The sequence below is a fragment of the Rissa tridactyla genome, chromosome 1 (assembly GCF_028500815.1).
Source record: "Rissa tridactyla isolate bRisTri1 chromosome 1, bRisTri1.patW.cur.20221130, whole genome shotgun sequence".
Taxonomy (NCBI): Eukaryota; Metazoa; Chordata; class Aves; order Charadriiformes; family Laridae; genus Rissa; species Rissa tridactyla.
Genome location: NC_071466.1, coordinates 1,428,575 through 1,445,132, shown reverse-complemented (window position 1 = coordinate 1,445,132; position 16,558 = coordinate 1,428,575). Strand labels below are relative to the sequence as shown.

The 16,558-nt window shown below is 43.2% G+C and overlaps 1 protein-coding gene across 1 annotated transcript in view; it reads left to right on the top strand.

Annotated features, from left to right (window-relative positions):
- Positions 1 to 16,558, top strand: part of TMEM135 (transmembrane protein 135) — a 198,633-nt gene that overhangs the window by 35,387 nt on the left and 146,688 nt on the right. The window contains exon 4 of the mRNA XM_054223831.1: positions 8,018 to 8,051. Coding sequence (XP_054079806.1) covers positions 8,018 to 8,051 — 34 coding nt within the window. The remainder of the gene's footprint in view (positions 1 to 8,017; positions 8,052 to 16,558) is intronic.

The window sequence follows — 16,558 nt, the reverse complement described above, 5'->3', positions numbered from 1 at the left end:
ATTGAGAGAGAAATAGCTTAAAAATGACAGGCGCCTACCTCGCTTCTGGGCTGTTAAAAGAAAGAGAAGGTGTTTGCTTTCGGTTGGAAACTTTCTTTGAGTGCTGCTGTGGTCGCAATAATTAATTTATGGTAAAATTGCCATGAGCACAAGCATGTTCTGAGGATTCATCCCACTGTTCAGGCAAGGTGGTGTGGGTTTTTTTTGTTTGGTTGGCTTTTTATTGCTTTTTTTTTTTTTTAGCTTAGCAACAACTCTATATTTAAGGAAAACCATAAATATATTGAAGGAAAACCATAAATAAGAAGAGAGAACTGGCAGTGAGTTTTGTAGGAAAAAACATCTTGGTTGTATTTTAAAAATTGTTATTTTGTATGATTTGCTATTATATGAAGCAAAAGCTCATACTACTTGTGAAAGTGAAGTTACTCTTTGAATTTTGTAATGTGTCAAGCTAAGCAAGAAAACATTCCTCAGGAAACTGTTCCACAGACAATACGTTGGCACGCAGATTTGGAGAGTTGTCATTGCTTCTATGGGTAGGAATAGGATTTTTAACTCATGTGGGAGGGGAATTGGACTTTGGCCTAAACCAAATATGTTTTCCAGAATTTACAGCACTTACATGAAAATGTAAATATCTTGCTCACAGGCAGATGCATTCAAAGTCTGAGAATCACTTAGTGATTTCTTTGATTTTAAAATACTATTGATTAAACAAAGAATAGGAAATTTTTAGTCTGCTTTTTATCTCCTGTATTTTCACTTTTAAGTCCTCGAAGATGAGTCCTGAAAAATAGGGGCAGTTTCAGTGAAGATCCGTGAGTATGATTGAAATCTATGGGCATATTGTGGAAAATCTGAAGGGGGTGCGTGACTGTTTAAGAAATGGTGTGGAGGCGTCAGCGTTGCAGTGGAGGTAAAGGTGTAACCAGTTTCAGTGACCGGACAGATTCTTGTCTAAAGTAGGGTGCAAATTGTAAAGGTAAGTAGCATTAGAGTAACGTATCAGTGGTTGTGGTGACCTCATTTCAAATACTTAAAGACAGATTTGATCTTTTTAAAGAAGTGGTTAATTCATTAAAGAAAAGTTTTTGTGTTATATCAGTTAGGAAGCCAGATATTTATCGGTGTAATCTCTTCTGATTTTATAATCAGAAATTATAATGTGGAAAAAATTATGTATGATATTTTGAAGTTGCTTTCCACCTTTTTTTTTATTCAGTAAAATGATGGAATTGTTTGGATGAGCACTGGGAAGTCAGCTAATGCGGCTTCCTGCTCGGGGCAGGACCAGCACTGAGTTCCACTGCTTAAGGAATTGTCTGGTCAGCCTTGCGAACCTCTGAGGACAGAGGCCTGGCGACCCCTCTGGGTCCCCATTCCAGTGCTTGGCTGTCTTCACGGAGAAAATGCTGTTTCCTCGGGGCAAGTGCAAATCTCCCCGGCCCTGCTCATGGTCCTCCTCGGCGGCTGATCAATGCCCATTTTGTCCTGGGGACCAAGCCTGGGCGCAGTACTCTGTGTTGTGTACGAGTGCCAAGCAAAGGGGATTCATCATTTCCCTTGACCTCCTACCTACGCTTCTGGAAATCCAGCCCAGTACACTGCTAGGCTTCTTGCTATTTTTATCCTATAGCTTTTTGGTTTTTTTAACAGTTATTTTAGACTCTTTCCTCTGGGCAGTGCAATCGCAAAAGTATGTGGTTCTCTGTTGAGGTTTATAGGCCATAGTTTAAGAGCTATTGCTGTTAGAATTTGGCCTGAACGTTACCAAGTTGTCCGAAAAACAAATTTTATCAAGTGAAACTTTTCTTGGAGGAAGGTATAAATGAACAGGAGAATTATCTTCTGGAAGCCTGTGCTCGGTTGTTATTATTGTTATATATTGTTATATATTAAAAGTAGAATCCATGAGACCGGAATTGTTCGAGCGCAGATGACGTGACCTGTGCTGAATGACTTACCTCTGAGGCATTGCCTGCTCGGTTCTCTAAGAAGCACAGAAGAAAATTCATGTGAAAGTGTGAACTGGGCGGGGGGGGCGAGGAACAAAATGAGAAGTATGCTAAACACTACTGCACTTTGGTACTTCAATTAAAGGGTAATTAAACAATGTGGTTGCTTTTGTGCAATCCTCCTTTTCAGGTACAAGAGCTAGTCTTGTTGAAACTGTTTCAGAACAGTTTTTCTCTGGTTCTTTGATTTAACACAACAGACTGTGAGGATGGACCAGGCTGTGCCATCCCACCCCTTGTCCCGCCGGTGCAGCTCTCTTAGATACTGACTGAAGTCCTTGTCCTTAGTCTGCCGCTCATGAATCTTGCCCCCAGCTTGTGTTTATCCTTCCCGAATTAAAGATCTCATATGTCATTAGAAAGAGGGCAGGGTATGTGAGATACTGTCAGTTGAAGAAAAGGAGAGGGAGGCAGTGGGAAGGCGGAATGAAGATCTTGATGGGAGCAGCCTCTGGAAGAAAACAGCATGAGAGAGAGATGGTGGAAGGGGCAGTAGGATTTGTGTGCATCTGCTTGGGCTTTCCCGTAGCGACCTTGTTGGACCATCACTGGTGTATCTACCTGCTGATCTTAGTGCTCCTGAGATTAACGTTCAACACTGGTTCATGGACTTTAGGGGTAAAATGTTAGCCATTTATTAGTATCTTTAAAGTTCCCCAAAGCAGGTGGTTAGACATGGCTGACTAATTATTTTTGTTGTTTAATTATTTCCTGCTCTTGTAATGCCATTTCCCAATTACATTCTTCTCTTATTTACCAGCTGCAGTTTTAATACAGTCCTTGGGTCGTACCGGTGACCCTTTTGCTTGGCCTACCTCCATCCTTCTGTCCTGTTTTCCATCAGCTGTCATTGCTGCAAAATAGCACAACGTTTGCTGAACTTCCACCCACTTTTTAACAGCTGAGTTCAGGGTTGGGTGAGGGTTGCTGGATCACATTTGCACAGGGTCAGGAAGAATCCCATTCTCCCCCTCCCCCCTGAAAACATGGGGCTATTTATTTTTAAAACAGTCAAGAATTAATTTGGAGGAAGACTTTCTGCTTGGCGTTAGGCAGGGCCAAGAACAGCAGCAGATAGAGACGGGCTTGCCACAGGCACTTTAGGATGATGTCATCTAGCAACTTTCTGTATTTTCAGCTCTGGAAGTTCCTTCCTTGTGCACATTCATTGTCTGCACGTTTTCCCCCCTCCCGACCACTTACTTCTGCATCGGTCTCCCTGCAGCTGCACTGCAGCTTCTGGTTTCTTTCCTTCCTCTTCTCCAGCCCCTTTTCCTTTCTTTGTCTTTGTGGTTGGCGAGTTGCATTTTACGCTTAGCCAAAAGGGGCCAGAATAGAAGCTAAAGCTTTGTTAGATCAATTTCTTAGTTTTTTAGTACTTAAAACAAAAAAGGTAATAATTCAGTGGGAGGCTAAAAGACCCTGCCTGCGTGTCATCCCTGCCTGCCCGCCGTAGAGACTGAAGGAGGGAATCCACCAAGGACCTGGTGTGCCCATGCAAGAGTTATGCTGTCTGTGCACGCTGTGTGTAATACACACACTGTAGTCTTAAAGCCGCCGCTCTCACGCGGTAGCTGGTGGTAGCTTCTCGCAGGTGGGTGTGTTACTGCAGGATATTATTGAAGTTCGGATGTTTTCCGGAATACTCAAAGTATATTGAGTTACCAGATTAGCTGTCATGGGTAAATTTAATTCTGTGTTTCCAAACAGCTGAGTGTTTGTATATTTATCCTGAAATTTTAATACTATTATAATACTATTATAGGATTAAAAAAAATAATCCAAGAGACATGAAATATCCACTATTTTTCCCTAGGAGAACAAATTAAAATAAAATTTACGGTACACAGAACTGTATTGGCTGCCAGTTTGGTAATCGGGGAGGGTCAAGACACCGATATTATTTTATCATCTGAATTCATCTATTACATGAGATGAATTTTCACCCCTTCCTGGTCAGAAACATCATGCAGTATTTTGATGCTTTATTACAACTTGTAGATGTCTCTTTGCTTTAACATTTAGAGACCCTATTCCCTATCTGTTGTCCTTTCATTTATTGTGTGTCTCATCCTCAAAAAATCTTTAGGTTCAGGCTTTTTTTCTTTGGTTTCTGTGCTAGAGTTTTGTTTCTAATACTCCACAGAGTGGTACTAGGTGGAGAAGGTATAGAAAGAGCAGATTTATAACTCTGTACAGATTTGTAACTCTGTACTCTGCAGATTTGTAACAACAAAACCCAAACTGATTTTGCTAGTTAAAGTTTTGAACTTAAGCCAAATTTGAGTCTTCCCTGTGGACAGAACGTAACTTCTGGAACTCAGGATGGTACATTGTTGCTTCCTGCAAATTCAATGCGATTTGAAAGCACTGAAACTTTTAAGTGGAATATATCCCTGTACCTTAAATATCTGCTGTGAAAAACCTTGATCGGGATGCAAAACTTGGCAAAGTTATAAACACCTAAACATGGGGTCAGAAAATACTGGATAAACTTTTTTTTTTTTTCATAGACTCATGGAATCATTTAGGTTGGAAAAGACCCTTGGGATCATCGAGTCCAACCATCAACCCCACTCTACAAAGTTCTCCCCTACACCATGTCCCCCAACACCACAAATAAACAACTCTTAAACACATCCAGGGATGGTGACTTCAGCACCTCCCTGGGCAGCCTGTTCCAGTGTCTGACCACTCTTTCTGGGAAGAATTTTTTCCTCATGTCCAGCCTAAACCTCCCCTGTTGCAGCTTGAACCCATTCCCTCTTGTTCTATCACTAATTACCTGTGAGAAGAGACCAGCACCAACCTCTCTACAATGGCCTTTCAAGTAGTTGTAGAGAGTGATGAGGTCTCCCCTCAGCCTCCTCTTCCTCAAACTAAACAGTCCCAGCTCCTTCAATCGCTCCTCATCAGATTTATTCTCCAGGCCCTTCACCAGCTTCATTGCCCTCCTTTGCCCTCGCTCCCCCACCTCGAGATCTCTCTCGTATTGAGGTGCCCAGAACTGGACACAATACTCCAGGTGTGGCCTCCCCAGTGCTGAGTACAGGGGGACAATTACCTCCCTCCTTCTGCTGGTCACACTATTTCTAACACAAGCCAGGATGCCATTGGCCCTCTTGGCCACCTGGGCACACTGCTGGCTCATGTTCAGCCGCGTGTCAATTAGAACCCCCAGGTCCTTTTCTGCCAGGCAGCTCTCCAGCCACACTTCCCCAAGCCTGTAGCGATGCCTGGGGTTGTTGTGGCCCAAGTGCAGGACCCGGCACTTGGCCTTGGTGAAGCTCATACCGTTAACATTGGCCCATCAGTCCAATCTATCCAAGTCTCTCTGTAGAGCCTCCCTATCCTTGTGCTTAGCTTCGTGTCATCTGCAAACTTGCTGATGGTACACTCTATGTCCTTATCAAGGTGATCAGTGAAGATGTTAAACAGAAATGGTCCCAACACCGAGCCTTGAGGGACACCACTTGTGACCGGCTGCCAGCTGGATTTAACTCCATTGACCACCACTCTTTGGCCACCACTGCCCATCCAGCCAGTGCTTGATCCAGCAGATCGTATGCTCATCCAGGCCACGAGCTACCAGTTTTTCCATGAGAATTCTATGGGGGACAGTGTCAAACGCTTTTCAAAAGTCTAGGTAGACAATGTCCACAGCCTTTCCCTCGTCCAATAATGGGGTCATCTTGTCATAGAAGGAGATCAGGTTCGTCAGGAAGGACCTGCCTTTCACAAACCCATGCTGACTAGGCCTGATCCCCTGCTTGTCCATTTTATGAGTTGTAATGGCACTCAAGATGATCTGCTCCATGACCTTCCCTGCTACCGAGGTCAGACTGACAGGCCTATAGTTTCCTGGATCCTCCTTTCTGCCTTTTTTGTAGATGGGTGCTACATTTGCTACCCTGCAGTCCATTGGGACCTCCCCAGTTAGCCATGACTTCAGGTAGATGATGGAAAGTGGCTTGGTGAGAACGTCTGCCAACTCTTTCAGCACTCTTGGATGTAACCCATCCGGTCCCATAGACTTGTGCGCATCCAAGCGGTGTAGCAGATCGTAGATCACTTCCTCTTTCATTGGGATGACCTCATTCAGCTTCCCCTCCCTGTCTCCCAGCTCACGAGGCTGGTGCCCAGGGAACGGCCAGTTCCACTGCTAAAGACTGAGGCAAAGTAGGCATTGAGCACCTCAGCCTTTTCCTCATCCTTTGGGACTATGTTTCCCTCTGCATCCAGTAAGGGAGGGAGATTTTCCCTAATCCTCCTTCTGTTGTTAATGAATTTATAGAAACATTTTTTGTTATCCTTAACAGCTGTAGCTAGGTTGAGCTCTAGCTGCGCTTTGGCTCTCCTAATTTTCTCCCTGCATAGCTTCGCTATATCCTTATAGTCTTCATGAGAGACCTGCCCCCTCTTCCAGAGGTCACAGACTCTCCTTTTGTTCTTGAGGTCCAGCCAAAGGTCCCTATTTAGCCAGGCTGGTCTCCTTCCCCGCCTACTTGTTTTTCGGCACACGGGGACAGCCTCCTCCTGTGCCTTTCAGACATCTCTCTTGAAGTGTGTCCAGGTGGTTGAAGCCTGGGAACTATGTACTAGGGGTTTCTCTGTTTCCTGCTACCTGTGATTTTGTTTTGCTCGCTTCGTAACTGCCATGATAGCAAGATATGTTCAGTTAATACACCATTCTCTTAAGCACTCTATGAATGCTTGAAAACGTAGTCTCATGACAAAATGGAATACGGGAGCCTGGATTGGACCCTCTGTTTTTCATGTAGTAGCAATATAAAAAAACCCCACCTAATCCTGAATGATGTGAAGACAAAGATGAGATCAGGTTGTAAACTCAGTTCCATACTGAGAAACTTTAATGGTTATGCATGTGGTGTCTTCTATGTTATTTTCAAGCTTTGTGTGTAATAGCAGCGGGGGCAATAAGAAAAATCCCAAATACTACAATGCTGTAAAATCAAGAAGTTAAGAACAGCATTCCGGTAAAAAATACTGAAACTGAGGGTTCCAGCCGTTGGCTGTACTCTCTGTGCTAATCTTTGCAGAAGAGGAGGAAGGGATGTGGGCAAAGCAAATCTGCAGTGGTAAGGTTTTCCGCTTTGTCAAGGCCGATGGTGGCTTGTGAATGAGGTACAGAAAATGACTGGTTTTTTCATCTGCACCCTGCAGTGACACCTAATACAGGCTGTACTGGAGCAGCTCACGTCTGCATAGCCAAGAGTTCGGTTTTGCTCTTGTGCTGCAGTAGCACACGTGTGAGAAGAAAGTCAGGAAAAGTGTGAGAGCGTGAGCTCAAGTTTATACTTTCCTATCTAAATGGTAGTGTGTGCTCTGGGCTGAGACGTAGAGGCAGATCCAAAAATAGATGGGGAAAAAAAAGATTAGATAAAGGTTAGAGGAGAAAATGTGCCAGGCCACTGTTGCGTTTGTGACCTGCAACTAAAAAAGATAGGGCGTACTGGTTTGAGCCAAGATTTCTGCAGCGTCAGTCCCAGGAGAAACCATTTTTCGTGATAATGTAGGCAGAAGGGCTGAGGCACCTTGAGCGACATAGCACTCATCACAAACCAGAAGCTTACGCACAAGCATTCTTCTGTAAATTCACAATTTAGCTTTGGCCACTGTTTGTATGCTTCTGTTACAGGCTCGTGGGCAGGCTTTTATTTTGTGCGAGGTGCTGTGTAATTCAAGGTGCCTTGTCCCTTCCCGAGGGCTTCAGGACTCGTGCGGCAGCAAGTTGCTATATATAACTTCGTCCTGTCATTCCTCGCTTCTTTGGATACCGTGCTGTCAAGGTGCTATGTTTGGTTTTGTACTTATTCTTCTATAGGGTGATAATGATTCATCCTCCATCAATGGTCTGTTTTTTAAACTCTCTAATTTAATTTTAATTTAAGCATTAATTTATTAAGGCTTAAAGTGTTTTTCTTCAGTGTGCATAACATGTTTAATTCATTCACTAATTTTATCATTTCTGTTTACAGGAGAGGTCTCCTCACAATTTACATGGCCAATCAAGTAAGTAGTCCTTTATTTCAAAAATAAAGGTTTGTAAGATCCATTGGAAATGTATCTTGTTTAAAACGGATGCTGAGGTTCAGTGCCTTTTTAATGCTTCCAGGATTTTTCTTTTTCTTTAAAAATTATGTGTCATTAGGTAAATAAAATTTATCTTAAAAGCAAATTGTGACTATAGGTGTTTTGGAAGTAGCTGTAAAGCAAAGGCTGAAAGGTATTGCATTGTGCTGTGCTCAAAATTTCTTCTATCGTAGCCCCAGGAAAATGGGTGGTTCTGTACATCCCCTCCGTAGTAGAGTGGCATCTGGTCCTTTTAATGTTCATTATTTTGCAGATAACCAATTCAACACCATATACTTTAGTTTTGTAATTAATTGTTTCACAAACCAATGTCAAATATGGCACATGCAAACATTTTTACCACGTGGTTGTATAGATTTAAATGTTTTTGCGTCACATTCCCTATCATCTCATTCAAATACGTAACAGTAGTGAATTTATCTAAAGGACACTTTGAGCGTTAGCTTTTTCTAAATACCTGATAGTTCTGTTACATGATGGTACTCCTTTAGAACTGATTTTATTATGCCAAAAGAATTATCTGAGGTTTTTGTAAAGTTTAAGTTGTGTAAAGAGTCACAGAAACTACAAAAAGGGAAACGACCTAAGAGTTGTGTTGCAGCCACTGTAACACTTTGCTGGGGCTGCAGTGGAGTCGTGCGCGTGTGATCTTTTCACCATCATCCAAGAATTCTAATGAGTGAAAGTGATGAGACAAAGGCAACGTGTTGCAGAACGGACTAGGGTGAAAAGATTGGTACCTTCTCGTCCATCCTTGTAAGGCGATTGGTGGTGACTCTTGTAGTTCTGACGATTTTGGGAGGGGGGCTTTTGGAAGGAGGTGACAGCATACGTTTGCTAGCAGGTAAATGTCCTGGAAACGCCCTGTACGTGGTTGCCAAACCCTTTACAGACTTCTCCCTCTCCAATTCTGGTGTTTTAACGATGTCTTCAGGCAGAAATTGTTTCTTGGGTTATTGTGTTTTCATATACTGCCTGTCATTACACACAGACTCATGAGTGCAGATCACAGACTTCAGAAGAGAAGAAATTAATTCTTGCCATTAATTTTATTACTGTCAGGTACCGTGTTAACTTTTATAGCTGATTCACTTGGATGGCTCGTACAGTATCCTTTAGGATTCCTTTTATTTGTAAAATTTTTTTCCTAAATTGAAAAGTTAAAAAACTCTTTTCTTGAAATTTAATTAATTAGATGTTCACATCCTCAATAACGTGTGGGAACAAGGCTGGATTCCTGCATGGGTATGTTAACCGTGAAAGGTTTGAGGTTTTCCTTGAATTCAAGAGAGTGTGGAAACTGTGTAGAAACTCCTCACTCGGGAAGCATAGGTTATGAAAATGGGGGTAATTAGTGGGGCATGACTGCGTTCATTTGGGACGGACTTTTTGAGAGAAGGGTGAGATAGGTGTGCTTAAACAGCAGCACCTCCCAGTATCGCCGTTCTGAGAAGGCTGTCGTCACGTTGGCGGCTCGTAAGCTGCCGTGCCACACGCTTCCCGTGCTGTTGGGTGCTGTGAGAAGGGAAAAGTCGACTGATGCGCTTACCTTTTATTGACACCGTTCGATGCAATGGATGTTCTCTTCAGCGTAATGGTTTATTTTCGTCACAAATCTTTGGTGAGCTCAGGGCTACCAGGGTTTGCTTCGTAAACTGCCCTTGATCATGACATACCTCGTTAGCAAGCTGTGTGATCACTGTAAATGTTTCCTTATTCGTGTTGCTTGTCTTTGGTTTAGAACTTTATATTCTTTGATGAGATTCACTTAGAAATTTACTAAGCCTCTAAAACATTTATTTCTGTCATTTTTAGCATACCCCATTCTGAAAGCTGTCGAATTGTAATCATCACTGACGGCAGCGAGATTGTGAAACTACACTGCGTTTCTTGCATTCTCTAAAACTTTTGTCAGGACCTATTAAGATATTCATTGAACTAAATGTATTCTTTTGTTTTGTTTCTCGTTTTGCTAAACTCTGTTTAGCAGCCTGAGCAACAATAATTGAGGCTTTTTGTGTGATTCTTCATGTGTGCCATCGCCCCGTTAGACAGACAGGAGGTAATTGTAATTAGGTTTATTGGTTATTACAAGCAATTATCATGACTGCAGAGAGCTTTTATAGCCGTATTAGGGCTTTTAAATCAGAAAATGTTACTTCCGTTGTCCTGGTGGCGATGCGTGACAGTTTGTCCTCGGAGATGAGTTGACTTAGTGGAAAGGGGGAAGGTGTGTTGAAGCTGTCGTGCACGGCTGCTGTTTCTGCGCTGGGAGTGAAATGCAGTGGGTCTAAGGACTGTTGTTCTAAAGGGGGCATTTTTATTGATTTCTAATCTGGAGCTACTGGAAACATGTGAATAAGTGTCCTGGCTAATTTTCAATAAGTCAGTGATTATAGATTCACGTGAAGCTGAACTCCCCAGTTGCATTTCCTTGCTGCTTACACAATAAAATGACTGATTAAAAATAAGCATTTAGGTTATGTATACTCTGTGGAAAAATCAAATAAAAATGCTTTCTTAGACTAGCTTTCTGCTAAATTGAAGCTATACAACAATGCATGTTGGGGCTTGGATTTTCTTTTTTTTTTTCTTTTAAGATAAGAACTAGGAATAAGTTCTTACCTAGAAATAAGTAAGAAGGAGTGAAGGATCTGTAGTTTTTTTGATATGCAGAGTCTAAGATCAACTTCTGAGCTTCTCACTGGAAGTCGGTCAAGGTTTTTAGAAGTGGGTTAATATGTTTGAGCCCTTTAATTGTTGAACACGTTGGTTTGGAAATTTTTAACTAGTTACAGTCTGAGAGCTGACGTTTCTGTAGTAGCCCGGAGCAGAGTAGCAGTAATCGGTGCTGTGGACCACACAGGAGCACGGAGCCTTTCAAGTTCCATTTTGGATCGCACATCTTAAAGTCAAGAAGTTTCTAAGATCGTAAGAGATGCAGTAGTAGTGAGTATATAAGGTGATCCTTTGTGCATAATTTAAGATCAAAAGGAACCCCAAGACTCCAACAAAAGGTGGGAAGTGAAATGTAATCTCTTCAGTTATTTTTATCTGGAAAAGTAGGTGATATAAATGACTGCCCGTGAGTAAGGCGTGTAGCTCTTACGTTTCAAAACAGCTATGGCATACTTCATTGGGAACGGCTCAGCAGGTGAGTTGTTGCTTTTAAGTTGAAGAAACCCTGTATTTGGATTGGGAATTACTTTTTTTGTGTTGCAGACAAAACAAACAAAGGCTGCCTTCAATATGCAAGATAGGAAGGGACTAATCTGGAATAGGGCCAATTTGATATAAAACTTTTGAGAAACAAAAGTTTGAGAAAACCTAGTTGTCGTCACTGAAATGTTACACCAAAGAGGCAGTTATGCTAGAGTATGCTGAACTACAAAATGCGTTGTTTTTTTCCTTTATCAGGAAAAAAATGAAGTTTGTTTACGTGCCATGTTTGAATTTCAAACTGTGCATCGCTATATCAATGGCTTGTAATGTATGTGTTGTATTTACAAAATTGGAAACGTTAATATTAACAGACTGCTCTTCAGCGTCACGGGCGACATGGTGTAAGGTAAGGCAGGTGGGTGCAAAAGGCAGAGCCATGCTGTTGAGGGCTGGTAGGAGGAGGTGTAGGAATCTGACCCGGCCATAGAGACAGCCTTAGGGAGTGGAAAGGTATAAATTTGAAAAATTAGACAAGAAAGATAGGAATAAAAAGGAGGTGGAGAAGTACAATCTGAAGATGAGAAATGAGGATTTATTGTGTCAAGAGACATGAAGGGACTGGAGCTGGGCTGATGTAATGGGGAAGGGTTTGTGGGAGCGTTACAGGTATGACGAGTGGAAGAAAGATGAGAAAACATCGAGTCTATTCTAGTTAAGGCAGCGAGTGTGTGATAAAGAAAATGATGTTTGTGGGGAAAGGGAAGGATGAGTTTTGTTGCAGTTACTGTGAAGAGAAATTTAGCAAGAGCCCAGAGAGAGAGGATATTATTGAAGTCCTGGATACGGGAGCTGGAGAAATTGTTGTCAGCAATTGCATCTGGGTAGAGTTTACACAGAACTACGACAATCTCATGTTTTATTTATCGCTATGCTGTGGTCGTCGGTGCATCTACCAGTTGTGAGGTATTGTGCGTAGGTCCTCGTACACAGAGGAAGAGGTCGTGTTTCAACGTAAGAAATACACAGCCGTGCTTGTCATCAGCAGTCTGAAAGCAAAGTGTGGGAGGGAGGATACGTCTTCCCAGATGCAGCACAACCCGGGGATCGTACATTAAAGACCGGTCATAATGAAGGGAAACGCCGAGAGAACAATCAGGAGTGTAAGAAGAGTGGGGTAAAGGAAGACCTTCAGAATTTGGTACATCCAAACTTGTGACATTTTTTGTAAAACGCGTGAGAGCTGCTGTGAGCGTGTTCACTTCAGCAGCCTGCTGATGAAGCTGAGAGCCTGCTCACCTCCTTGCCCTTGCTTTCAGACGTACCAACTCTCCCCTCCCTATATCTGCTATTTCAGATACACTTTTTCATTTATATTTCAGTTGAGAAATAGTTAAAGCTACTAAAAAACGCTGTTCCCGTTAAACAAATAGTGAACGAAGCAGGCTGATCAAAGGCATTCCAGTGGGTGATGCTCTGCTTCTGTATATGATAGAGAACCAGTAACACGGCTGAGCGCTTTTAAACTAGTCCAGGCAGTTTCACAGTTGAATTGTTTTTCGGTTCGTAAATAGACTAAATGTGGGTTCATTTTGACTGTGCCTTTGTTTATTCCAACCAGTTGATGTGAAGGCTGCGTGTAAATTGTACTCCTAAAGCTTGAAATATTTGGTTTAGGAGCATGCAACAATGCTGAAGCACAGACTTAAAAAGAAATCCCTTGGGATCTAATGGAGAAATGAGTATCTAGTGCTGTTCAGTCAGCTTTAACTCCAGAGACTTGTGTGATTTTTTACGGGATAGAAGTCATAGTGATCCAAAATATCACTAAATCTTCGTGCTTTGCAATATCTTAAAAAAAAATCGTAGCCATTAGCCTAATTTAAGATATATATGGCACACGCAGGCAGCGAAGTGGATACCAAGCTTGACAGAGAGATGGCACAATATAAAACATGATTTGAATGTTTGAGGCCAACAGCCCTTCAGTATTACTTTCCATCTACGCTAAAGTTGTTATTGTTTCATGCTTTGTGGGGGTGATACATGGAGGAGTGAAAGAACGAGGAGGGAGACTTGCTACGGCAACAGAACAACCCAACAGAAACGCACTGTTAAGCTGCGCTTCCGCTGATCCTGGGCTTTTAAGTTTTTGTTAAAGGCAAACTGGTAATGTCGTGGAGGAAGGTGCTTGCACACAACAGGCGCTCTGACACTGGGTGTTCCTGAGTGATTTTTCTCACCAGCTTATCGAGTGCTCCCTGTACAAAAATTGCCGACGTGTCCGGGTGGTTAAGGATGTTTCAAGAAATACCTCGTGCCAGTTGCAAATAAGCGTGGGAGGACATTATGAATAATGCAGGTTGAAGGTGGGTTTTTTCATGGGTAATGTGCTGTTTGATTATGAAATCATGTTTTTGTCATTTGCATAACTTGCCACTCGGAGAAATTACCACCTAGTGCTGTTATAGGCTGTAAAGCATTGTGTACCGTTTCAGAAATATCCTTTAAAATAAAAAAAAAAAGTTAATGATTGTCACTTCTTCATTGATAATTCTGTGAAAGAATACGTATTTAACATGCTCCGTTTGTTTTGTCAAACCATTCTACTTGGTTACACAGTTTGTTTATTGTAACACCAGAAAATGTTTTCTGTTTAAACTTACTGAACTGACATTTTGTAAACAAGGCACCACTGGCTCCTTTCCTTCTCCATGGGGAACAATTCGGTTGTAGTCGAAAGATGGAGGCAATCCAGAATGAAGAAGGGCTGATGGATTTATTATTACCCAATGGATATTTTAAAGTTTTTTTTAGAAGTGCTGGGTTCTGGTAAAATGGATTTGACCACTCTTACCTTTTCTTTTTAGAGTAAACTTTTGTGGTGTGCTTTCGTGGGATTCTTAGCAGTAACGTTACACAAGAGCTGCCGGCATGGGGGAGCCTACCTGTTCCTTTGGCATATTACCTGAGATGGAATACCTGGAGTTTTTCCTAGTTTTCTAGGATTTCAGAATTGATCTCTGTAACTGAAAGTGCATCAAGTAAAGGCTTGAGACACTTGTCTCCCAAGGATGCTAGCTGTCCTTCTGCCACCATCTCTTCCTTGCTTTGTCACTGTTACCTACACCCCTCTTCTGGGGTGATAGTGGCTTTGGTTGCAGCAGCAGCTGGCAGGGACCATGTAGAATCATAGAATCATAGAATTGCTGAGGTTGGAAGGGACCTCTAAGATCATCAAGTCCAACCTTTAGCCTACCCTGACAAAAGCCACTTCTAAGCCATGTCCCTAAGTGCCCCATCTACCCTTTTTTTAAACACCTCCAGGGATGGTGAATCCACCACCTCCCTGGGCAGCCTATTCCAATGTTTAATAACCCTTTCAGTGAAAAAATGTTTCCTAATATCCAATCTGAACCTCCCCTGACATAACTTGAACCCGTTTCCTCTCGTCCTATCACTTGTCACCAGGGAGAAGAGGTCAGCCCCCATCTCTCTACAACCTCCTTTCAGGTAGTTGTAGAGGGTGATGAGGTCTCCCCTCAGCCTCCTCTTCTCCAGGCTAAACAACCCCAGCTCCCTCAGTCGTTCTTCATAAGGTTTGTCCTCCAGACCCCTCACCAGCTTCGTAGCCCTTCTCTGGACACGCTCCAACACCTCAATGTCCCTCTTGTAGCGAGGGGCCCAAAACTGAACGCAGTACTCGAGGTGGGGCCTCACCAGTGCTGAGTACAGGGGGATGATCACTTCCCTAGTCCGGCTCACCACACTGTTCCTGATACAGGCCAGGATGCTGTTGGCTTTCTTGGCCACCTGGGCACACTGCTGGCTCATATTCAGCCGGCTGTCCACCAACACCCCCAGGTCCTTTTCTGCCGGGCTGCTTTTGAGCCGCTCTGCCCCAATCCTGTAGCGCTGCATGGGGTTGTTGTGACCCAAGTGCAGGACCCGGCACTTGGCCTTGTTGAACCTCATACCATTGGTCTCAGCCCATCGGTCCAGCCTGTCCAGATCTCTCTGCAGAGCCAACCTACCCTCAAGCAGATCAACACTCCCACCCAGCTTAGTGTCATCTGCGAACTTACTGAGGGTGCATTCGATCCCTTCATCCAGATCCTTGATAAAGATATTAAAGAGAACCGGCCCCAGCACCGAGCCCTGGGGGACACCACTTGTGACCAGACACCAACTGGATTTAACTCCATTTACCACCACTCTCTGGGCACGGCCATCCAGCCAGTTTTTTACCCAGCGAAGAGTACACCTGTCCAGGCCATGAGCAGCCAGTTTCTCCAGGAGAATGCTGTGGGAAACAGTGTCAAAAGCTTTGCAAAAATCCAGGTAGATAACATCCACAGCTTTTCCCTCATCCACTAAGTGGGTCACCTTATCATAGAAGGATATTAGGTTTGATAGGCATGACCTACCCTTCACAAACCCATGCTCACTGGGCCTGATCACCCTGTTCTCCTGCATGTGCCGTGTAATGGCACTGAGGAGGATCTGTTCCATGACCGTCCCAGGCACCGAGGTCAGACTGACTGGCCTGTAGCTCCCCGGATCCTCCTTCCGGCCCTTCTTGTGGATGGGTGTCACATTTGCTAACCTCCAGTCAGCTGGGACCTCCCCGGTTGTCCAGGACTGCTCACAAATGATGCAAAGTAAATAAATGTATATTTATTCTCTAATGGTGTCAGGGTAGATACCCCTTTCATTCCTTGCTTTGCAGCTTTTGAGCCTGTAGTGTGTCAGTTGAAGCAAAACCATTGCTTGGTTCCTTCTTGCAGGCTAGCTTTGTTCTTCGAATAGTAAGTCATCTTGTTTTCTCGGTTTTATAAGCTGTTGTTAGAACAGCACAAGTACTTTGATATTTGGTTTAGATTTGATCTTGGGAAAAAAATTCTTCACCGAAAGGGTTGTCAAGCATTGGAACAGCTGCCCAGGGCAGTGGTGGAATCACCGTCCCTGGAAGTATTTAAAAGACGTGTAGATGTGGTGCTGAGGGACATGGGTTAGCGGTGGATTTGGCAGTGTTAGGTTAACGGCTGGACTTGATGATCTTAAGGGTCTTTACTAACCTAAATGATTCTATGATACTCTGCTTCTGACTGCCTGGTTAACTTAGAGAAAAACGTTCCTGTTTGAAACTCTCGAGTTTTCCTCATTGAAAACCATGCTGAGCCAGAACTCAGGATCTTAAAGTAATTCCTGCCTCGTGGAGGTCAGAGCCCGGCGTTGGCATGGTGTTCTGAAGCGATGCCCTGACC